The 26889-nt window shown below is 53.3% G+C and overlaps 7 protein-coding genes across 7 annotated transcripts; 3 read left to right on the forward strand and 4 right to left on the reverse strand.

Moving 5' to 3' along the window:
* Window positions 1-2638: 2638 nt before the first annotated feature.
* KRP23_4961 (uncharacterized protein) lies at window positions 2639-5158 on the reverse strand (the record flags this gene model as incomplete). The annotated part of the gene is made up of 4 exons (XM_067889979.1): window positions 2639-2761; window positions 3725-4858; window positions 4919-5023; window positions 5087-5158. 4 exons carry the CDS (start codon window positions 5156-5158, stop codon window positions 2639-2641), a joined length of 1434 nt encoding a protein of 477 aa, XP_067746564.1.
* Window positions 5159-5243: 85 nt separating this feature from the next.
* On the forward strand, window positions 5244-6921 carry KRP23_4962 (Metal transporter CNNM4; the record flags this gene model as incomplete). Its single annotated transcript, XM_067889980.1, has 6 exons — window positions 5244-5637; window positions 5708-5794; window positions 5873-6003; window positions 6074-6352; window positions 6414-6563; window positions 6652-6921. The coding sequence occupies 6 exons, from the start codon at window positions 5244-5246 to the stop codon at window positions 6919-6921; spliced, it is 1311 nt and encodes a 436-aa protein (XP_067746565.1).
* A 257-nt stretch (window positions 6922-7178) lies between these two features.
* Window positions 7179-10481, forward strand: KRP23_4963 (RNA cytidine acetyltransferase; the record flags this gene model as incomplete). The annotated part of the gene is made up of 1 exon (XM_067889981.1): window positions 7179-10481. One exon carries the CDS (start codon window positions 7179-7181, stop codon window positions 10479-10481), a length of 3303 nt encoding a protein of 1100 aa, XP_067746566.1.
* A 152-nt stretch (window positions 10482-10633) lies between these two features.
* On the reverse strand, window positions 10634-10988 carry KRP23_4964 (uncharacterized protein; the record flags this gene model as incomplete). The annotated part of the gene is made up of 2 exons (XM_067889982.1): window positions 10634-10801; window positions 10869-10988. 2 exons carry the CDS (start codon window positions 10986-10988, stop codon window positions 10634-10636), a joined length of 288 nt encoding a protein of 95 aa, XP_067746567.1.
* Window positions 10989-11179: 191 nt separating this feature from the next.
* KRP23_4965 (Crystallin J1A) lies at window positions 11180-12118 on the forward strand (the record flags this gene model as incomplete). Its single annotated transcript, XM_067889983.1, has 1 exon — window positions 11180-12118. One exon carries the CDS (start codon window positions 11180-11182, stop codon window positions 12116-12118), a length of 939 nt encoding a protein of 312 aa, XP_067746568.1.
* Window positions 12119-22703: 10585 nt separating this feature from the next.
* KRP23_4966 (uncharacterized protein) lies at window positions 22704-23471 on the reverse strand (the record flags this gene model as incomplete). The annotated part of the gene is made up of 1 exon (XM_067889984.1): window positions 22704-23471. The coding sequence occupies one exon, from the start codon at window positions 23469-23471 to the stop codon at window positions 22704-22706; it is 768 nt and encodes a 255-aa protein (XP_067746569.1).
* A 629-nt stretch (window positions 23472-24100) lies between these two features.
* On the reverse strand, window positions 24101-25825 carry KRP23_4967 (uncharacterized protein; the record flags this gene model as incomplete). Its single annotated transcript, XM_067889985.1, has 3 exons — window positions 24101-24384; window positions 25340-25603; window positions 25687-25825. The coding sequence occupies 3 exons, from the start codon at window positions 25823-25825 to the stop codon at window positions 24101-24103; spliced, it is 687 nt and encodes a 228-aa protein (XP_067746570.1).
* Window positions 25826-26889: the final 1064 nt, after the last annotated feature.

Genomic DNA, 26889 nt, shown 5'->3' on the forward strand with positions numbered 1-26889 from the left:
TGTTGCAGCGCAGCTTCCAGCAAAATATGGAGCGGCTGCATGACTCGACTGTAGTCCATGATGGAGTCGCGCAGCCAACCGGCTGCACAAAGAAACTGCTGCAAGTCCGCTGCCGTAACCGGGAGCGGCAAGGACTGCAATCCACTCACTCGTGCTGGATCGTGCGCGATACCTTCGCCACTGAAAATCTTGCCACACCATTTCGTTGCTGTTTGAAACAAACAGCTTTTCAACACGCTGAGCTTCAGGCGGGCACCTTGCACACATTCGAAGAACTGGCGGAGCGCAGCAATAAACTCAACGGGTGAACGGGCATACACCAACAAGTCGTCGATCCATACAAGTAGATTCTTGTACAGCATCTTCCTAAACACCACTTGCATCTGGTTTTGGAAATGAAGGGCCGAGTCGGTTGCGCCTTGAGGCACCCGTGTAGGCGTGAAGACTGCATCATCTGTGACGAAGCTCATCACCTCTTGACTGTCCGGGTGCAGTGGAAGCTGCGTGAATCCATTCGTCATGTCAAAATTGGCAAACCCGCACACGCCTCGCACATTACGGGCAGCAGCAGCAAGATCGGGCGCCGTTCCAGCTATTGGTACGGTGATTGCATTGACCGGTCTGTAGTCGATCGTGAGCCGAAATGTCGATGGACGATTCGCCTTCGGCACGGGTACGGCAGCACAAGCCCAATGACTTTGCTGGTTGCGTCGTATGAATCCCATGTCAAGTAGCTGCTGCGTATGCGCTCGGAGAAAATCACTCTGGGCTGGTGCGTAACGACGAGGGCGCGTGCGATATGGCTGGGATCCAGCTCGAATCGTAATCCGTAGAGGCTCCACATCGGCTGGCGGGTCATTGCCAAGTTCAATCCGAAACACGTCCTCAAACTCCATCACCAAATCCAGCAGTGGCGGCAGATACTCGAGTGGGAATCCGTTTTCACCAGCTGCAGTAACCATTGCCTCAAGCAAATGGCGTACATCAGACGGATCCACCCCTTGAGGTTCCTCGGGTTCGAAGGGGTCATTATCTTGCATGACATGTCCTCCTGCCAGCTGGGAAAGCTGAGCGTTCACGTCAATTCCAAGAGAAACAAGCATATCATTTCCCAAAATGAACTCCTCCTCTTGTCCTTCGAACACCGTGCAAGTCACCTCGGTGAGATGGACTGGGCCAGCTACTGTCTGCAGCCTCAAATCCAACTTGACTGAGTCATGGCACACAATCACAGCTCCACCCGCTACCGTAACCTCCATTGGCTCTGGCAGAGGCTTCACGGTGACTTCAGCACCGAGATCAATCAGCTCTTCCACGGACTGTCTCGCAATGTAGGATGAGGTGGCCCCAGAGTCGGCGCAGTATGGCAGCGAAATCAGGCCATTCACGATCACCTCACCGACTGCTAGAGACGGTGTAACCTTCTTGGCCTTCGAGCCATTGCGCAGGGCCTTCATCCGTTCGACGGCGACAGCCTTGTCGGCTTCCGTAGCCGTCGGACAGTCACGCAGCCAATGATCACCCTTGCAGTGCCAGCAACCGGTCCTCGGAGGCTTGATCTTCGTCTCAGTAGTCTTTGAAGGTCCACTGCTACGAGCACCGCCAGTTCCAGTTGGGCGCGGCCACTTCTTACCGCCGTTGCTTTGCGACTTGTCACTACTGGTAGTCGCCTTGTCCCGTTTGTCAGAGTTCAACTTGCCTTTTTGATCTCTCGTCAAAACGTGGTACTTGTGCTGAGCCAAGGCCTTTTCCTTAATCACCCTGAACAGCACAAAATCATTGCGCTTTGCCTCTTGGTCCACGAACTTCGTGTGGCGTCGCACTTCATCCCGAAGGATTGCAGGCTCCAAGTTGTCGACGAGGAAGTTACAACGCAGTTTCATTCGCTCGTTGTACGCGGGCTTTAACGGGTCACCCACACCAAGGATGTCGCCAAGGCCATTCTTCTCGACCAAATCGGAGAAATCACGGAAGTACTTCAGTACCCGCGCGTCGATATCATCTTCGTGCATATCGACGTTCAAATGCTTCTTGAAGAGCGCGTCCAAGTCCGGGACCTGGGCGTTCTTCACGCTCTGTACGCGTTGATTGATCAGAGCCCTCAACTCGCTGTCCATAACGTCATCGACAGGCTTCTGCAGCTCGTACAGGCACAATGCTTCGAGAAGCTTCGGTTCGAAGGCCAACTTGATCGGCCGCATCGCCACTTCAGGGCGCTCGCCGCTTTCGACGCAGCGTTGACGGATGCATTCTTCGTACTGCTCCCGTTGCTTCTTCCACGTGACTAGTGCATCTTGGCCCCACCCCTCCAACTTTGGAGCGTGGAGGAACTCGAAGACAGGTTGATGGGCCGGCGTCATAATGACGTCGCCGTCGTTCTCGTACTGGGTCGAGTTCGGCATGCTTGAGCGGTCCACAAGGACTAAAGTTAACTTTGTGATGTGTTGCGCTTGAACTGCTTGCTTAAAGGCAAATACAAAAGTGAGATTGACTCGTTAGGCTAAACTGAACTCGACTGCTTCCTACGCCGCCAAGGCGGCTTACCTGCAAAGCCTCCCATCGCTCTTGGGAGCTTGCTTGTCTACGCTGCCTGCATTGCAGCAAGTGAAGTGGTTGCAGAGCAACTACACCCTTGCACTCAATACTGCAGCAGCACGCGTTGTAGCTTGCAGTGCTTCATCCACGCGCACTTGGTAGCTGGGTCGTCCATAGCACTCGTGCACGCAAACCTTGATGCTGGAGTCGTCAATGCAGCGGAGTCCTGGCAAATCCCCACAATTGCATTCTCAACTGTGATAGCGTCGACGCACGAATCTAGTGGAGATGTTACACGATTTTGCACTCGAAGCTGGAAAAAATCTATTCCAGGTAACTCGTCCAAAGTGATGCCAGAAGTCGTCAAACTTTGTATGCTATCTAGCGCCAGGGCAAGTAGATCATACGTTTGGCCGTCGTAAAAGGTCATGAACGACGAGTGCGCTTCCTGCATATTGTTTACATCCACACGTATACTCGATAGGGCAGCATTTAAATCCACGAGGTCCCCTCGCAATTCTAGCTCCTGTTTGGACATCTGTCGGCTTACAACAGCGGGACTGACCAATCTCGGATCCCACCAGATCGACCCAAGCGTACTTCGAATTGTCCACTTCAAAATAGTACTGGATGCGTACGTAGATGGATACCACAGCGAGACATTGTTTAGTGATGCTTCCCTGCTGCCGCTAAGTGCCAGCTCACGCGGATATACTAACTCGAAGTTTTCCAGAACTGAAGCAGAGAAAACATCGATCTGGGCTGATAACACAGCCTGGCCACCAACAGCTTCAGCACCCGTGATGGATATCGTCACATTCAAGCGATTGTAGCTGTGTATGCCACCCAAAAGTGAATAGATGTTGAGTGTCTTCAATTGCGTCGCAACGTGTTTGCTCTTTCCGTGCAAGTGAAAACGTCGTTCGACCGTTTGCATTGAGACATGAGTTTGCTTTGACACAGCAACCTCTTGTCCAAATTCACCTGGGATGTTCCAAATCAACCAAAGGCGCGACACAGGATATCGAATCACTTGTAAATCTGCGACGCTCTCGTTCGTATATGCTAGCATTTGGACAGATGCAAGAATTTCCTCGTCAGATGATCCTTCATACAGAGAAGTACTCTCCACTTCGTGGCAGATCTCGTCCACAGCACAAGAGTGTCTAGTGAGCTTAAAACTGGTTACCCTGCGGTTGTTTTTCTCTCCCCAAAACCGAACAATCAGGCCTCTAGCCGGAATCAATACCTCAGCACGAGCTCTTGATGTGCCAAGAGACAGCAGATCTGTTTTTCTGTACAGTGTGCCCGGCTGATAGTCGATTCCCAGCAGCATTCCATCGTTATATTTCAGTTCAAGTGCACAGTCCACTTCATCGTTTATCCCAGGCGTGTACTGCAATGCTGTCTGCGCCGAATGCGTCACAAGCGTAATGTTGTTGCTTGTGAATAGAAGTTCACCGAGGTCCACCACTGGAAGAATATTTACAGGAACCTCGAGAGTGGTCGACAGACTCGCCTTAATAGGACCGCCACAGAATCCATTATCCGACAAGGTCACCCGTAGTTTATCGGCTGCCACAACGTTGGGATCAGGTGAAGAGCAATACTCGACAGCGGGTAAGAAATCGTCCAAGTCGGAGATTGCACCTTTCATCACGAGGGAGTTGTCAGCCAAGTCGGGGAGAGTCCAAGCCAGCGTTGTATTCGTGTTTTTGCCAGCATCTCCGACGACATGAATCGCGTTTTGCAACGCTGACCGCCGATTTACACGGAGCTTCCCGACTTTTACGTGCAGTTCCAGCTTCAGAATGGGAACCAGCGCTGTTGGGTCACTCTCGACTGCCACAGCTTCCGCATCCCCGAGCTTGAACCCAGAAAGCCCAAGGCACGAACCTCCAGAGTGCACGGAGAGTGTTGCCCCGGATTCTCGCTCTACCGTCGGAGCATCGTTCACACTGGCCACAGATATCTTTTTCTCGTGTGTACTGCCAGTCTCCAACACGCGATCGTCGAGGTCAACCACGACACACCCATTCTGCGATGTCTGCGGGATGTCTGTAGTCACAGGCGATAGCTGCATGCGAACGGTCTCATGGCCGCCTGTGACGCACAACGGGTCGGTCACTCCATACCACGAGCTGTGGTAATTCGCATCGGGTTGGTAGACGAGGGCGGAGAGGATCTGCTGTGCCTCTTGCGCCGTCGTGAAGACTCCGATGGACCTCTTGAGTTGGTCGCTACCGACACACCAGAAGGTCGTGTCCTTCAGCCTCTTCTCCACCTCTCGAGCCAGCTGCAAAGTGCCGTGGTCACAGGAAATCTGCAGCAACGAGGGGGTCAATGGACAAGCAAGAGCGGCGCATCGATCTCGCTCCCTTACCAGGAGCTGGACATATTCCTGGCTCCACGTCGCAGGAGAACTCTCCAGTCGTACGGCGCGCAACGTGTGGCGCTCGTCCTCCAGGATCTCGTCAAGCGACTCGTCCTACAACACACACAAAACGTCCTCGTCAGTCCTCGCACCACCCTCCAGCGTCCACACGCTCACCGTCGCAAAGCGCAGCAGGGCAACCGCATGACCCCATGATAAGCCCCACGCCAACAGCCACGCGATCTTCATCCCGATGTGGTGCACACCCACGTGTCTGTGATGTATTTATAGCTTGTCCTTGTTGGTCGAAGAGCGTCTGTCAGTCAAGAACAGAATGAGAGCGAGTAAGTGGCTGGCAGCTCTGGCTGCGCTCGCGCTCGAGTCCGTGGCAGCTAATGGGGGCGCGATGGGCGGCAGCAAGACGGACGCGGAGCTCAGCAGTGGGGACATCGCACTGCAGGCAGGCGCTCTGGTGCTGCTGCTGGCGCTCTCGGCCATGTTCGCTGGACTTGGGCTCGGCCTCATGTCGCTGGATCTCATCGGCCTGGAGATCGTCGTGGCAGCCGGGGAGGACGCGCACGCCACGGACAAGGAGCGGATGAACAGCGACGCCGCCAAGAAAGTCATCCCGCTGCGTCGCAACGGCAACCTGCTGCTCACGACGCTGCTGCTGGGGAATGTGGCCGTGAACGTGCTTACGTCCATTATCACGGCTGATCTCACCAGCGGTACGAACTGCCTATTACTCTGCAGATGCAAGCATTGCTCGAGTCTGATCTTAATATTGGCGTACTGCAGGGTTGCTTGGCTTTATTGCGTCGACGGTGCTCATCCTGATCTTTGGAGAGATCGTTCCTCAAGCCCTCTGCTCCAGATACGCGCTCGGTAGGTAGAGAGGCTTCGGGCTTAATCCTTTTTACTCGCAAACTCACGTTGCGATGGGCTCTGTCGTTCTACATGAAGTGATTGGTGGCAAGGTCGTCCCTTTCGTGCGTGTCTTGATCGTTCTCTTCTACATTTTTGCGAAACCTGTGAGTATGGCGTTGGACGCGACGTTGGGTGAAGATATCGGCACTGTTTTCACGAGGAGACAGGTACGCGCTTGATTTCAAACCAAGATTCTCACGCTCATGCTAACTTATTGTAATGTTACTCCTCGCTCAGCTGGCCGAGATCATCGAAATCCACGAGAAGGAACAGATATTCGACAAGGACGAAAGCAGCATCATTCGTGGTGCTATGACTTTCGGGAGCAAGACAGTGCGGAGCATCATGACTCCCGCTGACCAGGTTTTCATGGCGCCCATATCTGCCGTGCTGGACCGGGTGCTCATCCACAGCATCCTTGCGAGCGGGTTCTCGCGCGTACTCGTTCATGGTGCTTCCGTGAACGATATCATCGGGACTATCCACGTCAAAGACCTCATATTCGTGGACCCGAAGGTGCGTGCCAGCTCAAAGCCTGTCCCCTGGTCAACGGCTAATGCGGTCCCTATTTTTATAGGAAAACACACTCTTGTCAAGCTTTTTCCAGATTTTCGGCCGCACCACGCGCTCCGTAGATCCCGATTGCAGACTTAGCGCGCTGCTGCACACTTTCAAATCCGAAAGCGCGCACTTGGTCCTGGTAAAGCAGCCGCAGACAGTTGATGCGGTAAGACCGCGTGGCGATTGCACTCACTGTGAAAGCAGCTGCAACCTTCGTCGCTCACTAATCTCGTGCTTGTGCTTTGGCAATGTAGAGTGGAGATATGCACACTTTGCTGGGCATCGTCACGCTGGAGGACGTGCTGGAGGAGATTTTGCAGGCCGAGATCCTGGACGAGGGCGACGTATCAGACCGTCGAAGCCACGACTCGGAGCGCAAGCGCTTCCTGCTGCACCAGTTTGACGTGGGCGGCCGTCTGGGCCTCGAGGACTTGTGCCAGGCCGACGACCCGTCCGAAGACGAGCTGGCCGTCGGGCTCATCCAGGAATCTCAGCAGTCAGAGAAGGACCCACTTCAAAATTAGCGCTAAGATCATTGCCCCACTACCGCCCCAATTGCACTGTTCAATCGCTGGCTTGCTGCATCGTTGTCTGGCTGCCCCACCGCACTATTGACCCTCATCATGGCTACACCACTTCAACTTCAACAAATCCGTCATAATAATAGTGCAACACCAAATTAAATCAATATAACCTTTATATCAGTACATTAACAACCGCCAATCAATTCGAGCCATCCGATTGCAGGCGTCACTATCGCTTCCGCTGCCTACAGGTCGCCATGGTGAAGAAGAAAGTGGACGCGCGCGTGCGGACCCTGTTGGAGAACTGCATCCAGGAGAACTTCCGCTCCTTCGTGGTGCTCGTGGGCGACCATGGCAAGGACCAGGTCATGAACCTGCACTACATCCTGTCCAAGGCGGCCGTCAAGGCGCGTCCGCGTGTGCTCTGGTGCTACAAGAAGGAGCTGGGCTTCTCCACGCACCGCCAGAAACGCATGCGCCAGATCAAGAAGCAGCAGCAGCGCGGACTGTACGACCCCAGCAAGGACGACCCGTTCGAGCTCTTCATCGGCTCCACCGACATCCGCTGGTGCTACTACAAGGAAACGCACAAGGTGCTGGGCAGCACCTACGGCATGTGCGTGCTGCAGGACTTCGAGGCCGTGACGCCCAACATTATGGCGCGCACCATCGAGACCGTCGAGGGCGGCGGCGTCGTCGTGCTGCTGCTGCGCACCATGGACAGCCTCAAGCAGCTCTACACCATGAGCATGGACGTGCACGCGCGCTTTCGCACTGAGTCGCATCAGGACGTCGTCGCGCGCTTCAACGAGCGCTTCATTCTGTCTCTCGCCTCGTGCGAGCGCTGCGTCGTGCTGGATGACGAGCTCAACGTGCTGCCGATCTCCAAGCACACGCGCAAGATTGAACCGCTGCCGCCGCGCGACGCGGCGACAGAGCTCACCAAGGACGAGCTGGAGCTGCAGGAGCTGAAGACGTCACTGCGCGAGACGCAGCCCGTCGGAGCGCTTGTGGAGCAGGCACGCACGCTGGACCAGGCCAAGGCTATCCTCACTTTCGTGGAGGCTGTTTCGGAGAAGACGCTGCGTTCTACGGTGGCACTTACTGCAGGGCGTGGTCGTGGTAAGTCAGCGGCTCTTGGTATGTCCCTGGCAGGTGCTGTGGCCTACGGATACAGCAACATCTTCGTGACGGCACCGACGCCTGAAAACCTGAAGACCGTGTTCGACTTTGTGTTCAAGGGTTTCGATGCGCTGAAATACAAGGAGCATCTGGACTACGAGATCGTGCAGAGTACCAACCCCGAGTTCAACCACGCCGTGGTTCGCGTGAACATCTTCCGTGAGCACCGTCAGACGATTCAGTACATCCAACCTACGCACCACGAGAAGCTCGCGCAGGCCGAGCTTGTGGCTATTGATGAGGCTGCTGCTATCCCGCTTCCTGTCGTCAAGAACCTGCTCGGTCCCTACCTGGTGTTCATGTCGTCTACGATTAACGGTTACGAAGGTACGGGTCGCTCGCTATCGCTGAAGCTTCTTCAGAAGCTCCGTGAGCAGCAGGGCAGTGCTGGTGAGGCTGCGGCTCGTGCTGTTGCGAGCATTCACGGTGACCAGAAGCGTCGCAAGGGTGAACAGAAGCTGCACGAAGAGCGCTGGCAGGCAGCAAGCAATGCTGCTCACGCCGCGGCAGCTGGAAGTGGTTCATCGTCAGCGCGTGTGCTTCGCGAGGTGACACTGGAGACTCCTATTCGTTACGCGCCAAATGACCCTGTTGAGCGCTGGCTCAATGCTCTGCTTTGCCTTGACGCGACGAATGCGTCCCACCACCTGGTGGCTGGTACGCCTCACCCGCGTGACTGTGAGCTGTACTACGTGAACCGCGATTCGCTGTTTTCGTACCACAAGCTTTCGGAGAGCTTCCTGCAGCGTATTATGGCGTTGTATGTGTCGTCGCACTACAAGAACCAGCCGAACGATCTGCAGCTTCTCTCTGATGCACCGGCCCACCACATCTTCGCTCTGCTCGGCCCGGGCGCTGAGTCGCAGGGTAATGCTGGTCAGCTCCCTGATGTCCTCTGCGTTGTGCAGGTGGCGTTGGAAGGCGAGATTTCGAAGGCGTCGGTTAAGGCGCAGCTTGCTCGCGGTCAGCGCGCGTCGGGTGACCTTATTCCTTGGACGGTGGCGCAGCAGTTCCAGGACTCGGAGTTCGCAGCTCTTTCGGGGGCGCGTGTGGTTCGTATTGCCACTCACCCGGATGTGACTGGTATGGGATACGGCTCTCGTGCCGTTGAACTTCTGACGAAGTACTACCAGGGTGATATCACGAGCGATGTCGCTGGCGCGGAGTCTGAAGAGAAGGAAGACGAGGACAAGCCAGAGGAGGAGGGTGACGACGATGAGGAGGAGAAGAAGGCGAAGCTTCGCAAGGAGAAGATTAAGCCGCGCAAGACGCTCCCGCCGCTGTTGCTGCCGCTGGACGAGCGTCCGTGCGAGCGTCTGCACTGGTTCGGCACGTCTTTCGGCCTGACACTGCCTCTGCACAACTTTTGGTCTCGTGCGAAGTTCCGCTCAGTGTACATTCGCCAGACGGCCAATGACCTCACGGGCGAGCACACGGCTATCATGCTGCGCTCCTTGCGTTGCGATGACCTGCCTGCGGCTCCTGCTGATGGGTGGCTAAATGAGTTTGTTGCCGACTCGCGCCGCCGATTCACTTCGTTGCTCAGCTACGACTTCTCGAAGTTCCCGTGCGCGCTTGCACTCGGCCTGCTGAGCGACGAGGCTGCTGGTTCGACTCCCGCCACGAACAACGAGGAGAAGCAAATTACTCTGCACCGCAGCGCTACCGGCGAGATCAGCCCCGCGGAGTTGGGAATGGTGCTGACGCCCTACGACGCCAAGCGCCTGAAGTCGTACGCGAAGAACATGGTGGACTACCACATGATTGTGGACCTGGTGCCGTCCCTTGCGCGTTTGTACTTCCTGCAGCGTCTTCCGCAGATGTCGCTGTCGTATCTGCAGCGTGCGATTCTGGTGAGCCTCGGACTGCAGCACCAATCGGTGGATGTGATCCAGCAGGAGTTGAACGTGCCGTCCAACCAACTCCTGGCCCTGTTTAACAAGGCTGTCCGGAAGTTCCTTGGACAGATCGAGCAGCTGATGGAGAAGCAGCTGGAGCAGGAGACCACGAACAGCAAGAAGATTGCGGAGGTGGCCGCGCAGTCGCAGGCCATGGCCCCCACGGAGACGACGCTTGATGAGGAGATGCGCGAAGGCGCTCAGGAAGCCAAGGCCAAGCAGCAGCAGCAGCTTCTGGACAGCCTCAACCTGATGAAGTACGCTGTGCGAGGCGACGACGCGGACTGGGATGCGGCACTTGCTCAGACCGAAGGCGGTGGCGCTGTTGTTCAGGTGAAGAGCAAGAAAGAGACTAAGCCCAAGAAAGAGGCCAAGGACTCAAAGAAAGACAGCAAACACAGCAAGCGCTCGGCCGACGGAGAAAGCGACCGCAAGAAGAACAAGAAGAGCAAGAAGAGCAAATACGCCAACCTCAGCTAGATAGTTCAGTCTGCCGTACCAGTTACTGGACGGCGCTGCTTGCGTCACTCCTGAATATATACTGTAGAAGCACCAAAACTTGATCGCCAACACGTTTGTGTAGCAACCCGAAAGTGCTCTCTTAGTAGCATAGCGTGGCATCTTCCCTGTAGCTACTCGTCCGCGTGCTTGACGCTTGGTCCGCGTCGGCCATGGTACGTCCCCGTCTTCAGGTCCCAGTCCGGGTCGACGCCAGCGTCGCGAGAGCCGCTGTTCGCATAAGGCCCACGTCGGATCTGCGACGAGTTGAGCGGCCTCTCTTGGGACGTCAAGTTCGCTCCCTGTGGCGAGAGGTGGGCGTCACCAACCATAGAAACACAAGGAGCAGAGACTAAGCGACGCACGCACCTTGGTGTAGTGCGCCAAGAACGGGATGGAGAAGAAGCCGCCGGCCACGACGAGCGCGAACCCCACGACGCCGCCGTTGCCGCCCTTGGCCTTCATCGCGCGCTTCCGAGCAGCAGACATGGCCACCGCAAGTTTTTGATTGCGTAATTAACCTCCTTATTATGGGACGAATCATTCCGACGATTATGAAGAATCGGCGTCTGGGCTTGGGCTTGGCACTGCTGGTGGCTGGAACCCTGCTCGTGAGTTTTCTCACTCCCGAATCTTCCCTATCGGACGCAAACGTCTCCGCAGTCACTCTCCATCCCCCCATGTCTCTCACGACCAAACAGCGCGCTCTGGCGGCCGTGGCCGGCGGTTTCGTGGCCGACGCCGCCACGATGGGGCTGCACTGGATCTACGACGGCGACAAGATGAAGCAGCTCGCGGCGGCGCGTAGCACGGCGGGCCCCGAGTTCTACGAGCCGCCGTCCTGCCCCTTCTACTCGTACGAGAGCGGCGCGCTGTCCCCGTACGGCGACGAGATCTTTCCGCTGCTACAGGACGTAGCGGAGCGCGGCGAGTTCGTGCCGAAGGAGTTCGCGACGGCCTCCTACCGCGCCGCCAAGGCCTATTCGGGTCGCCTCAACAGTGTCTTCAAGGAGATGGTGGTCAAGGGCGACGCTGGCAACAAATACCCGGAGCTAGCGTCGCCCAGCAAGGACCTGCACGGCGGGATCAAGGCGCCTGTTCTGGTGGCCCGGTACTATGACGACACGGCGCTGCTGCTGCAGAAGACGCGCGAGGCCACACGGGTGCACGAGATCGGAGCAGAGGCTGAAGATGCCGCAGTGGCCACGGCACTACTGCTCCAGCAGGTGGTGCAGGGGGCCTCGGTGGCGGACGCCATCTCGGCACTCACGAGCAATGAAGCTGTGAGTGCTGACACGCGGGCAGCGGTCCAGCAAGTTGTTGACGCCGTGAACGAGAAGACCTTCCCGGATGCTACGGCTGCCGTCGCGCACTTTGGCAAGCCATGCTCGCTGCCTGGTGTGCTGCAGGGGTCAGTGTTTGTGCTGCTGACTTCCGGAAGCTATGTGGAGGCGCTGCGTGCGAACATGCTGGCGGGTGGAGATAACTGCAGTCGCGCCATCGTCATCGGGGCTCTCACTGCGGCAGCACAGGGTAGTGATGCCATCCCTACGGAGTGGAAGCAGAAGACGAAGATGTACGGGCAGGTTCAGACCCTCGCTGAGCAGGTCATTCAGTGAACAGACATTGTAAGACGCAACAACCGAATATGCTATTGACATGTGAATTGACTTGGGAAACGTAAGTCACGATTCAAGGGTGCCCTTCAAACTGGCAGGAGCTGGCAGCACTAGAGTGTTCGTCTTACGGGTAGTCTGTGGTCTTCGGACAAGACCTCGCGTTTATTGCGTAGTGAATCTGTGCTGTCGTAACTGTAGCGGGGCTGCACAGTCGGTTCACCTCCTACCTTAGTGCAACATGCACTAATGGATACATTCAGGTTGACCACTCCACAGGGTGGTCCACATTCATAGCAAATGCATATGACTGGTAGAAAGCAACATCTTTCTACCAATGAGAGTCATTCAATAGATAAGGGTTCTGCCAGCTATCCAATGGCAGAACCTCTCATTAAAAATATCGGTTTTAGGAGGAAACCCAAATTACAATCAATACAGTTCTCATTTGGCACCAAAGCTATCGTTCAGTTCCTTTGTCTCGGTTTAAGTATACTTGCGGATACAAGTATACTGAACTGAAGCTAATTACACCTACGCTTCCTCATACACGTGCGCACACGTGTAAGCTTAAGTAGTGGGTCTAAGTAGACCCACTACAGTAACTGTGCGTGCTTTTGCCTTCGTGCAGCTGGTGTCGCGGTTAGCTGCGACAGTGTCGCCGACGTCGAAGGTGGTCGTGTCGCTACTACTGCAGTCGTTGGTGGCGGTGCTGCTGCAGCGGCTGCTGCTACTGCCGTTGTTAGTGGCCGAGTCATCACTACCACGGCTTCGGAGGAACAACCAACGATACTATTTCTCGCGGAACCTTGACGCTTTCGCCCCTTAAATGGAATCGAGCGCGTGCGGCATATGCCTTCGTCTTGCCGGATTAACCTCAGCGCTGTGGTAAGTTTGAGTTGGCTCGTTCTGCGCTTACGTTTACTCGGCTTTAACTGCAGTGTCTCGTATCCGATGTTGAACAGCTCAATAGCGTGAGCTTCGCCGCGGATTTCAGGTAGCGACTCGTTTGTTTGCGCCTCGGTTGCGTTGCTGATGGGCCTCATCATGGTAGACCACTCAGACAGTGTTGCCTTCTTCTTTGGTGTGTCTAGATCGTCAGAAGAAAAAGCTTTGTACGGAGGATAGCCACGTCTGGCATCTCCAAACCACCACAATAAGCACGCACCAAGAGGGTCGATACTAGGAAATTCAAAATCTTTTGGAAGCTTGTGAAGCTTGCCACCCCCATGAGTAATAGATGGGCTGTGAACCTGAAGGTGTTGCTCTGAATTCTGATGATTGAGCGCCCTGAAGACCCACATCCGGCAAGAGCGCTTTGATTTCTTCGCGTAAAAGCTCTCGCGTAATGTTACCAGCGACTACATCTTTTTCCTCTAGCACTTTTTCCATCCGTTGCTCCAGCATTTCGGATAGAGCATCTATTGACTGCTGTTGCTTGTCAATTTTCTTATAAAGCTCGATGTATGGTGGTATGCCTGGCGGCTCCATCCACGGTGACCCACCAACCTCCAGCTTTGATCGTATATAATTGAGAACGAGCGGATTGGTGAAGATAAGTGTCGAAAGAAGGGGGTGCTTAGAAGGCAAGTTGCTGACCAAAAACTCGGATTGATAAACCAGAGACGCAAGGCATAGCCGCAAAATATCACTTAAGCTTGATTCACCGACTAGCCCCCGAAACATTGTTGAAATGCACGCCGATACCGTGCTGTCGGAATTATCGCGAAAGTGCGGGGGTAGAGCAGCAAATATTGAGTCATTTACAGGAAGCCCAGCAACAACCCGTACTATAAAAATTGATTGCCTGCTGCATCATAACGAAAGTATCGGTCTTGTACTCCACCCATAGACCATCCGCACCAAAGATAGACACTTGCAATGGATGGTCCACCAGTGCTTCCTCCGTAAGCAAAAGCTACCACACCTTTCCTCACCGAGTGCGTGCCGTAGGTATTAGCGACTCCATGATTTTTGAAAAGATTACCCAGCGCCTTTCCAAACCGGATTTTTGGATCCGATCCGGGGAAAAGTGGCCCTGGTTGCGCGCGCGGGCTGCACGCTAAATAAATTCCCAAGGCTGTTGCCCAGCAAGTAGATGGCGAAATATGGTAAGGCCACTTGTTGTTGAGAAAGCAAATTGAATTCTGAAGGGTTACAAGACCTACCAGCACGCAGTCCTCACTGCCTATCCGCTCTTGGCCCCTTGGGCCTCTTGAATCTTGTCCTGCCATTGCGTCCTCGCTCAGCCTGACGCAATTGCCTTCACCACATGCACTTGGACCTGCTACATTTCGCAATATCCAGATACGCATCCATGCAGACGCTGTTCTCACAGCGTCGTCCTCTCCCGTCACTTCGCCCAGCTCCTCCACTTGTCTGGTTGCGGCGCAGTGCATCCACATGCTGCGTACACGCCGCACTTGATCAGCGTCGTCCTCTCCCGTCACTTCGCCCAGCTCCTCCACTTGTCTGGTTGCGGCGCAGTGCATTCACATGCTGCGTACACGCCGCACTTGATCACGTCGCCGCACTTCGTTTCTCCTCTCACTTTTGTTCTCTGGACTTGGATATCAGGTTTCACAGTCACATCACCACACCGCCCTCCAAGGATGATACCATGTATCAGAGATGCCAATCACCACATGGCATTATGTACACCACCCGAGGAAGGCTGCATCACCACTGGCGTCTGCATACTGCCGGACCTTGGTCGGCACGTCCTGTAGCATCACCTCCAATGGCTCCCACGAGTTCTCAACGGCTGCCAGTCCAGTCAATGACACGAGCAACTCTTTCTTGGCCGTGTCCGGGTTGATGCGGTGGCCGACAATCTCGTCGACCCCAAGCACAATGCCTTGGTTAGCCACATGCTCGACGATCTCCTCGCTCACGTTGAGGGAGGAATCTTCAAAGAATTTCAGCCTCGAGCCATGCACTTCATACTCCTTGCCATTGATAAGGTGCTGCACCATGAAAGAGTACGGGCGAGCTTCCGTGACACGGAAGGGGCCTACCCAGCGCAGGAGTAGTTTTCCACCTCTAAGTCGAGAGTCCACGCGCGACCACAACACGTAGTCGCCGACCACAAAATTGCACAGCGTACCCTGCTTCTCACTCAACTGGTACATCTGCCGGCGTTCCTTTTTATCCGTCACCTCACCGTGCATTTCGGCCAGGCTGGCTCTGAGTTGCTCCAACTCGTTATGGACATTGGCCAGATCAATATGTTGTAGAGGCTTGTCTGCACCTGGGAGTAGTAGAGTATCCAGCGGTGGTGGGCATGACAGCCCCGTGAACAGCTCCACCGGCGCTACACCGCCGAGCGAGAGAACGGGCGTGTGGTTGAGATTCGCCTGCACCACCGGTAAGAGATACTCCCAGTTCTTAGTGTCGAGCTGCATCTCCAACAATAGCGCCCGGACAACATGTAAGATGTCGCGGTTCAAACGCTCGACGGTGCCGTTAACCCAGGGGGTATAGACTGGCACAAATGTCTGAACGCCTTTTAGGCGTTGGCTCAGCTCCGCCATGAGCTCATTTTTGAAATGCGTTCCCTGGTCTGACATCCAAATCTGCAGCATGCCAAACCGTTTGTACCAATCGAGCATGGCTGTAGCTGCCACAGCACTTGTAGGAGAGTCGCATGCGACGAGCTCGCAATAGTGAGTGAGCTTGTCCTTCAAAACGAGAACATACTTGGTAGTGCCGTACGAGTCATCCATCGACAAGTAGTCCATATGTAGGACCTCATTGCGTTTGGCCACCGGCCTGAGTTCGCTCCACGGACGCTGAATAAGTTTGCCGCCCTTCAGGTGTTTGCACAGTAAGCATTTGCTCACAACGTTCTTCACGTGATAGTGCAAGCGGTCAATTGCGTACTTGTCCTGGAGGTGAGTAATCATCACCTTCTCACCCCGGTAGGCTTGGATCCCACAGTGGGCAACGATCAAAATCCGCGTAAGCAGCTCACGTTTTTGCTTTGGGATCCAGAGCTTGCCGTCTAGATAAACCAACCCATCCACTTCTTCATGCGCATCGGTCAGTTTGTCCACGTGCCGTTGCTGCCCACGCAGCAGTTCATCCACTGACGGCCAAGCAAAACCATCATCCTGCAGAGAACGGAGTAGACTGCCATTGTCTTTCTCGAGCGGGTTTGTACCGCTTTAACTCGAACAAAGGCAGGATCCTCTGGACGACATAACCACCGCGAGACCATGTCCGCCCAGTGGTTGTCGACACCATTGATATGCTCAATGTCGTAGTTATAGCCCGTCAACTTCATCGTCCACCGCTGCAACTTGCCACGCACATGCTACTTCACTTCCTTGCTGGGGCAAAAGACTTGTATGAGATTGGCGTGATCGCAAAATATGCGAAAACCCTGAGCTCTTTGAAGCAGGTATTCCAGCTCCGTACATGCTAGCACAATGGGGTACGATTCCTTTTCGATCACGGACCAGTTCAACTAGGACCCCTTGAAGGAACCTCCCTTGCAAATGATAAGCTCGTGGCGCTGCTCATGCTGAGGCACATCAGTGTCCCAATCACGTACTTGAGTGACAATCAAAGCCCAGCCTTGAGCACTTGCATCTGTGCTCAAACAGACAATGGCGTCGTCAGTTGGGAACGACAGCTTTGCAGACGACGCGATACGGTCTAGGAAGTCCTTGTACGCCTGCTCCTCAGCCGGCGTCCAAGTCACGGAAACGCTCACAGCGTGACGTTTCTTACGATTGTGCCCAATCATGACTTCATCAAACTTCTGCTGAAGAGGGGCTACCGCACGACCATAGTCCACAATTGACTCTCGAAGCCAGTTGAAAGCGCACAGGAAGTGCTGCAGCTCACCGGCATTCGCTGGCAACGGTAGAGCCGGCAGCGCATCCACTCGAGATGGATCATGTTTCACACCATTTCCATCTATAATCTTGCCACACCACGTGACAGCTGGAGCAAAAAGCGCACTCTTCGAGACGTTCAACTTCAGGTTACATTCACGTAAGCGCTGAAAGAACATTTCCAGTACAATGAGAAACTCTTCAGGCGCCGGTGCATACAGGACAACATCGTCCACGTAGACTAGTAGGTTGTGATTCATCATGTCACCAAAATCTTCCTGCATAGTCGACTGGAAGCGCATCGCAGAGTCGACCGCTCCTTGAGGGACCCTCGTCGGGATGTAAACACCTTCGTCAGTTTTTATACTGAAAATCTCTTGTGAGTCCTCGGCTAACGGCAGCTGCCAAAAGCCCTTGAACATGTCGAACTTAGCCATCGCTTTGGCACCCCGAACTCAGCTAGTTACCACCGAAAGATTCGGCACTGCAGCAGCAATCGGCACAGTCATCCGGTTCACTGGACGATAGTCTGTTGTGAGCCGAAACACATCCTTGCGACCAGCTTTGCGGACGGGAACTGCCGCACACGTCCAGCGACTTGCATTGTTGCTACGTAGCAGGCCATATGTCTGAAGCTCAGCGACATGGCCGCGAAGAAAGTCACTCTGCAACGGCGGGTAGCGCCTCGGCTTGCATCGAAACGGAGTTGAGTCTGGCTTCAGCTTTACGCTGTAAGGTCTCAGTCTAGCCGGTCCATCTGCACCAAGCCTCGCTCTCCACACATCACCGTAATCCAACACGGTGGTGTGCAGTGACGGCATGAGATGAGCAGGAAAACCGTTCACTGCTGCTACCTGTATCAACAGCGCCAGACTCCCTGCAACTGAACCATCTGCATCTTGACCAACTTCAGGTTCATCATCCAGGTCATCACCATCGTCCTGCTCCACCGAACATACCGCTAGTTGCTCCATCATGCCATCAACGTCAATACCAAGTGACTTCAACAAGTCATCGCCTAAGAGAAATTTCTCTTCAGCTCCTGGCAGTATCAAACATTTCACACGACGGACATGAACGGGACCAGCCTTTGTGCCAAGCAGCAGATCCACTGTGCACTCAAAATGACAGTGGTCAACCGTTCCACCAGCCAGCTCCACTGTGACAGGCCGATCCAGCTTGGTAGGGTGCACGTTGGTATCTACAGCTTGCAGTTCACGTAAATATTCCTCAGGTAGGAAACAGCAGTCGGCACCACTGTCCGGTCGAAACGGGATCTCAAGGACCTCGTTGAGCACCACTCGACGCCGTCCAGGTGACTTGGCAACACGTGCCGCTTTCACTTTTCGTGCACGCGCCTCGTCAAAACGCTTCCGAGCCTCAGCCTTCTGCTCGTCCGTCGCTGTCGGACACTGTTGTGCAAAATGAGCACCCTTGTAGATCCAACAACCCTCACGTGTGCCTGCATTTTTCTCACTTGGCTTAGCTGCTTGCTCACCAGAAGACTTTGGTTTAGCCTTAGGCTCATTGTTCTTCTTGCTGGCCGGCGCTGATAGGCGCTTATCAGGTTTGTCCTCCAGCTGCATCAGATGATAATGCTGTTGGGCAGTGGCGCGTTCCAGTATGAGGTCACGCAAGACAACGTCATCAGTCTTGGCCTCAGCTGTACGAGACGCTCTATCTCTACCTTCAACATCGCTGGTGCAAGACCCGCAATGAGCAACTTGCACCTTTGCTTCATCCGGTCGCGGTAACCACTGTCACTCGCTGAACCAACGCCAAGCATGGTCTCAAATCCATGGTCTTCAACCAATTGATCAAAGTCCACAAAATACTTGAGCACTCTAGCGTCTATGTTCTTCTCCGACATATCCATCCGCAGGTTGGCCTTGAAAAACGACCACACATCTGGGATGTGACCATTCTGCAAAGTGCTCGTCCGCTCGCGGACCTTCTCCATGATATCGGCGTCCGTAATATCCTCCACAGCCTTGCGTAGCACATAGCGAGCCAAGTGCTTGAGGAGTTAGGGTTTCACTGTGTCACGAACTCGCATCACAGCAGCATCGAACGGCTCATTCGACGTCCTGCACTTCTGTTGTATCTTTTCAACATAGCGCTCACGCCTCCAATTCACTAGCGACTCCTGATCCCAGGCAGTCAACTCGGGGGCGCTCACAAACTTGTAGACAGACTGCGGGACGGACATTTCCACATCCCCGTCAGCGTCCACACGAAAAATCGGCATCTTGATCCGACACCTCGTTCAGCGACTTGCCCGTCGATTTGGTTCCGTGCTTGAAACTTAATCACCGGCGAAGTCGTTGGCCTTGAAGGGCCAAAGTTAACTTTATGGTAAGGCCACTTGTTGTTGAGAAAGCAAATTGAATTCTGAAGGGTTACAAGACCTACCAGCACGCAGTCCTCACTGCCTATCCGCTCTTGGCCCCTTGGGCCTCTTGAATCTTGTCCTGCCATTGCGTCCTCGCTCAGCCTGACGCAATTGCCTTCACCACATGCACTTGGACCTGCTACATTTCGCAATATCCAGATACGCATCCATGCAGACGCTGTTCTCACAGCGTCGTCCTCTCCCGTCACTTCGCCCAGCTCCTCCACTGGTTGCGGCGCAGCGCATCCACATGCTGCGTACACGCCGCACTTGATCACGTCGCCGCACTTCGTCTCTCCTCTCACTTTTGTTTTCTGGACTTGGATATCAGGTTTCACAGTCACATCACCACAAGAAAACGGGTTTGCATACAAATGACGAGGACCACCCGGCCCGGAGCCTTCTTGGTAGGCCTTGGTCTTATGAAACACCACTCCTACACTGTCATCTATTGCTCGAAAGTGCTGCGTGTGAAGTGTTTGGACAGAAACCGATCTGCACATGAGATTCCACTGAATAGTTAGAAAGATATGAGGAAATCCCCCATCGCTTCGCCCGAGGGTTAGAACGACACAGCTCTTTGTACAGAGAAACGTGAGTGGTTGCTTGCCCGAATACTTTGGCGAACTAGACTGGTTTTGCGCAGCCTCCAGTCGTTTACATCCAGAAAAAACTGTTTCATGCCATCACCAATTTCCACGGGCAGGGTTAGTTCTTTCATGCGGTACAGATCCTTTACCGCGCTGCGATATCCACTTAGGGTTACTGCCTCAGTCGTTTTGCGTTTGTAGGCTAAAAACTCCACAAACATTGACGGGGTGAACTCGTTCAGATTAAGCTCGTCATCTTCGTAAAAAAAAAAACTTTGTTGTGTCGCCGTCATCCAGCGTCAGCGCATACACGCCTCTTATCCACTTTTTGATGCCCTTGGTACTTTTTTCGAGTGTCGCTAGAGATGCACGCGTCGCGGATGCCTTTACTTCCGCTGCAGCGTCCTGCGATCTTCCATCAGCCATGTTAGCACGAGACGTATTTATTCAAGTGATTTTGGTCAATCGGAGTGGCAACTTATCGTCGGCTCCTGACACTTACGACGGCTGATGTTACTGAGACCGGAAGGTGTTTCTATCATTTACGTACATGTAAGCGGACATATATGGGCATGATACTGTACATTAGAGAAATGCACTGGTTTTGAGTTGACTTCAAGCAGATGCTTTTTCTCGAGATGGGGAAATATACAGTAAATGACGACTGTGGCGTTGGGTTTCGGAGCCGAACTGTCAAGGTCCGACGGATGTTGCACCTTTTAGTGAAAGGCGACAGGGTGTCTTGATTGGCTGGTCTCATTTCCCGCGCTATAGTGACCTAGGAACAATAGTGACCGAGGTCTCGGCTGGGTCTAATAAAACCCCGGCCGAGGATAAAAGCCGCGTTTGTACCCATCTGATGTCGTACCCTCGGCTGTGTAGAGCCGGCCATACGATTTCCCACAGAGATCTGTTTACACTTGCTATTTATATATAGATATAGGACTAGCTAAATGATGCCCTACAGAGGCTCTCAGAGCTGTAGGTAAAGTGAAATAAATCAGCAGTCTTCCCCACAAGCCACCAAGGGTCAGGTCCGTCTTCGGTAAGTCTAGCTAGCTTGTCTTAGGGTCTGGATACGCTCGGCTGCGTGGGATGCCTGTCAGCGAGCTTGAGGTACATTGAACCGAGAGTTTGTTGCTGGTCAGTTCAAGAGATAAGAGTGGCCGAGAGTTAGGGACGACGGAGAGTGTCGGTCCCTGTATATTGGAGGAACCCGAGTGTTCCCAAGTGTATTTCACTACCAGCCGAGGTTACCCTCGGCAAACCCGTATTCGGCGTGACTGCCGGTACCCTTACTTCTGAGGGACTGCGGGGGTTCGCGCGAAAGCGCAATATTGCATTCTAGCCCTCGCTCGTGGCTAGTAGTGCAGGTTTTAAGGTTGACCGAACTCAACCTTGGTATACAGAGGCGCTTACAACCAACCCGGTGTAAGGGATCGTTCCTGGTCTTCAGGTGTTGATCCAACGTTCGCTGACCTTTTGCGAGGGAAGCGTGTGTTGTTGGTGGGACTCATACCGTTCGGTAGTGAGGTTTTCTGCGTGTTCCTACACGACACGACCTCAGATTAAATGACGGCTGCCCCAGACATCTTCTCTAAAAGTATGAACCTTTGGACTTACCGCTTTTGAAGGAGAAGTCCAAGCTCCACCCTGGTCGTATCCGGTGTCGTTCCGGTTTGACACCAAACGAACACACAATGTCAAGTTGCTACAAATCAAACCGTAAAAGATCTTTCATTAGTTGAAGTTTTCAAGAACTAACTACAACTACTTCCTAGTCTCGTTCGTGAACTACTTCGCATTGCTGGACACCAATTGCCTTGTACAAATAGCGCATACGTAGATAGGAATGCACCTCATAAAGACAGTCGGCCCACGGTCTCTCAGCAAGTAGCAGTTCCAGAACAACGAGGCACCAGATGCCACATGAGCTACTGTCTCTCTGAGTGCACCAGTCGATTTCCTTGTAGGTCACCTTGTCCTTTAAGCCCACCAAAGGCTCAACGACACACTGCACACTTGACTTCAAAGTTGCGAGATTCCCCTTCAGCTGAAGCGGGTCAAACGTAATTACACCTACGTTCGGGTACATCTGCTTCAGTGCTAGCGTCGCAAATATAATAGACGAGATGTGTAGCCACAAATTTTCTCGAACGTCCACCGACGAGCAACCAAGAGACCATTCAGGCCCCAAACAAACTTGACCCAACCGCATCCCTTGTACTGCTTCCTTGTAGGCTTGCTACATTGACAGTAAACAAATAGGAGCAGTAAGCATTGTTTAGTCCATGATATGTGCTCTTGGTATCCATGTGTTGAAGCACTAACCTTTGTATAGTCGCAGGCGTCGGTAAACGGTGGGACCACGTCCTTGATCTGCCACTCAACACCGTTAATTTAGTCCAGTGTGAACTGCACAAGCTGAAATCTGTTACGCGCCTCCAGCACACTGGCCATTGCCTCTAGCTGGTCGAACGTAGTGGACCCATAATCGCTCCAGTTCGCGAGCAGGTTCAAATCATCAGTGGCTTTAATAGCCGTGATTGCTTCTTGAATCTTGTCCAGCTGAAGAATTCGAGTGATCTTTAGTACTTGTTGGCCGACATTGTATGACCGCACAGATAGACTCCCTTGGACTTCAACATCATCCAGATGTAAAGCATCAACCATTGCTTTTGCGATATCCAGACTGTAAGCGCCGTCTAGAAGAGCAGCGAAATCATCCAGGCGATCCTTTCGTGTTTTCTTGTCATCCCTTATCTTTACGGCCAGTGCACGCGCCTCACGAAGTTCCTTCCCCCCTGCAAGACATCGCTTCTCACGCTTCGAGAGTCCTCTAACACGCGGAGGGGGCGTGAATGAAATTGGTGCAGTTTTTGATCCTTCTTGGGGTGATTCTTGTGCGAGTTCGGTGTCGATCCGGTATCCCGTGATGCTGAAGTTGGAGACAGTTTTGCTTCAACATCCACGTCACCTGGTGGATCACTAGCCTCAAGACCTTCATCTTCCGGTACGTCATGCTCTTCACCACTCGCATCTTGTACTGGAGCAGCACGTTTCTCTTCCAAGGTACCATCACCTACTTGTGCTGGTGGCGTGATCGAAGTAGCCAGAGACGGATTGACGTAGGAAATCAGCGTGAGACCCGTCGAGTTCATGGACGATTCTTGCGATAGCACTGTCAAAACATTGCTGGTTGTCGCCTCCATCACAACCCTTTGTACGTCACCACCTTGCAGCACGTCGTAAAATCCCTGCATCCACTCTAGCGCGACCCGAAACGTCGGAATTGACTGCAACGCCATCCTGTCAACGATCTTCTCCGCAAGCGCCTTGGTCTTGATGTACTTGTCCGTTGATCCCACCACAATATCCTTGCGAATAGCTGCGCAGCTACTCTTGTAGAAGCCACCCACTCCTACGTCTCCTTCATCAATATTGGTTTGCGGCGCGTGCACAATCCGCCGAGTCGAAAATGTGCGAAGCGGCGGGACTACAGTTTCATAACTGGTCTTGAAGCGGAGATGCATGATGTGTCTGCAAGGCAGAAGACATGTTTGCATGAAGATGCAAATCACAGGAAGCGTCCTGTAATGCATAAGCCACATACAAACAGAGAAAATATTAGAAATAAGACACGAACCCATCCCGGAAAGCCACCGGACTCCACATAAAATTTAAAGTCACTGCATTCGTACCCAAGTATCTGCCACGTGCAATCTCCCCGTGCCTGCTCGAGTAAGCGTTGCTTTTCCAGGTACGCTGAGATCAATTCCGTAGTCAGCCTTGGGTCCGACTGCAAACGCATGTTGTTCCACCACTAAGGTGACAGCGTGCTCGCTGAGCTTCATTCCAAGCGCTGCAAGCTCTGGACCTTCACCCAAGTGGGGACGACTGGTACTGTGCAATGCACTCATCTTCCGCAAGTCGCTGTAACGTAATCAATGGCAAAATGGTTCCATCCAAAGTAAAATGCGGCTCCAACACTTACTTGATCTTGCCCCACTTGCACTCCAGCCGATTGTTTGTATTATTGACCAGGTGAGCAATGTTGCCCCTTGTGTAGGAACCCCATTCTTCTTGTGTGTTGTCCCAATTGCAAATGAAGAACTTGTATGTCGGGTACTCGACATCTCCACCTAGCGTTTCGAGCAGCATCTTATGCGTCTTGGTATTCTTCACGGCTTCTTGAGTACACGAGAGCCTTCATGAGACCTTTCATCTCCATCTTGTGTGATGCTGCCAAACGCGTCGCTTGTTTCTTCAACCACGTAATGACGTGCCATTGGCACAAAATCTGGCGAGCTTGAGGAAAAGCTTCTCGCAGCACTGCCTTCTCATGCATAGCTTTATCCGTGACCAACACGCGAATGTCCGTCCAAGCCGGGTTGTGCTTCTGGAAGCATTTGACTGCAATACGCAAGTTTGGGTTTTCTTCACTCTCTATCAAACAATGAAAAACGTATTGGCCCTAATGGGTTTGTAAGACAAATGTTTGATATTTCGCTGCATGCACACATACACATACCTTTTCCGAACACGTCATGAACAGCGAAACTAAAGAGCTTGTACCGATTACCATTGGTATCGTGCGTTGCATCGACCAGCACTACCTCCGGAAAAGCGCGAAACAAGCGCTTCATGCGAGAATTTTGAAATGTGACAACGCGTGCGACCTTCGACTCAGCATCCACCATTATATCCTCCACATTCCCTGTACTTTCCGCACTGAACTCGTCTAGAATAGCAAGAGCACGCTCGGCATCCATTTGTCCAGCCCGTTGTTCCTTTTAAATCTTTGAATCATGTTGTGGACATCATGTAGAGCCTCAAGCTTGCCTAAATATACGTCACAGAATACACAACTCACATATTAGTACACCGGATCAACACATAATCCAAACCGGATATACACAAAACTTACCAGACTGCTCGCGTAGGTACGCAATAATTCCTTTCACATGCGCGCCCGCCTTGTGCATTTCGTGGACATCACGCGTAAGACCTTCATCGGTGATCGTTCGATTCTCTGCGTAGTTGAACCACTGGTGTTTCGTGCCAGGGTGGTTGTGATACCCAGACGCCTTCATCGTGATGAACCAACCCGAATGTCCCGACACTACCCGAGCGTTGATGTAGGCCGTACACTCGGCTGTCCGTACCAAGCGATGCTTTCGTTTTCCAGATCCACGAGCAGCTTGAGTCCGTCAGTACTTGACCCAGCTCTCTGGAATGTATTGTGTGCCCTTCCGGGTCTCCACAACCACTGCATCTTCACCTGTCGTCTTAGGTTCACGCGCCACGGCATTGTGCATTTGATTGTTGCGAGTGGAGACAGAGGTGCTCGTTCGACTTGAAAACTGCTGGTACGTTGCCCCTTGGAACTCTTCAAACGCACGGTGGAAGTCCTCCCACGATGGCCAGCGACACGAGAAACCTTCCACAAACGCACCATCTTCAGCATCACTTCCGTCACGAGGCGAAAGTGTTGTCGCCGTGCGTGCTGCCTTCCGCAGTGATTTCCGGTGTCCCTTCCGGTTTCGTTTCTGTGAGACACCGGACGTAGATTCTTCATTGCTACTGTTAACCTCCATCTCCTCTGCATCCTTGCCACTGCTGCTTCCCGCCTCGGTCTCTGCATCCTTGTCACTGTCATCGACACCTTCACTCGCAACACTGTCCTCATCCGCATTTCCACGCAGCACGATACCTCCAAGGTTTTGGCTGGTCGCACGGCACCGGCACCTTCGTCCTCGTAGTCGGAATCTCCACTATCCGACGGCTTGCCTTCTTTGTCTTTGGCGTCCAACTGCATCACCTCGCCAAGCGCATTCTCAGCTTCTTCATTCTTTTGCAGTTTTGCGTCCGACGCTCGGGTTCGCATGGTACGACCCGGTGACTCCAACTGTCCTTCAACAGCCTTCTTCTTCTCGAGCGCGATACGCTCCGCATGCAAAGCCTCGAAAGCCGCTTGATATGGGGCGGGAAAAGGGGGATGTTCTTCCCCGATCGTATGTCTGCCACGCGCTGTCGGCGACGAGCGACGATATCCTCGCGGCGCGCTATATTCTCCGCGCGGCGCTTCTTCTCCTCCGCAGCAGCACGCTCAGTTATCAGTCGGTCCGCGTCCGGAAGAGTCGACTGCACCAATAGTCTCGATGGCACGTCCTTCTTGCGGCGGGCAGGAAATGACGGGAGATCTGACTGTTTACGAATGAAAATAAGAGACAGTTAGCATGAAGCCCGCTTAAATACACGCGCCTAAGCAAAGGGTACCATCACGCCGGGTCGCAGGTGTCCAAAGAGCTTCAGCGATCCGCGCCTCTTTAACCGGTTCCTCTCGAGTGGGCCGAACGACGAATGCCACTCGTTTCCAACTTTACAAAATTCGAGATTTAGAGTTCATGTGCACCACACCGCGGAGAATACTTTTCACCGCCCCCAGAATTTATCTTGTCGTCTTGTTGAAGGAACCAGCCGCTACACTGGCTTTTCAGAGCACCGGACCCGCATAAAATGAAAACCGGATTGGGACATAATTTGATTTCCCTTTCTGGTCTCAGCAGCGTGTTCCCACTTACGACTTCTCGGGACGATTCGATTCCTGCCCGTTCCATAGTAAGGTGCAGCGACTGCAGCGGCGAGGAATACACCGATTCCGGAAATCACAAGCAAATTCGCCGACATTTTGACGGAATACCCATCTATAACTTACGCAAACAAAGAATGTTTTGCAGCTAAAACGTCGCTCTATTTCATGGCTTCGACCAGAACATAAAACAAGGTGTAAAAGTGTGGGGACATGAAATTAAATAGATCGACATCGATTTTGCGTTTAAAAAAACATCGATTTGAGCTATCAATATTTTAACTCCGTCAGAAATCAATGGCAACGCTTGATATAGATCAAATCGCCTATTTTATAGAACTCGATTTATTAAAATAAGC

Source organism: Phytophthora ramorum (assembly GCF_020800215.1).
Source record: "Phytophthora ramorum isolate Pr-102 chromosome Unknown Phyram_PR-102_s0004, whole genome shotgun sequence".
Taxonomy (NCBI): Eukaryota; Oomycota; class Peronosporomycetes; order Peronosporales; family Peronosporaceae; genus Phytophthora; species Phytophthora ramorum.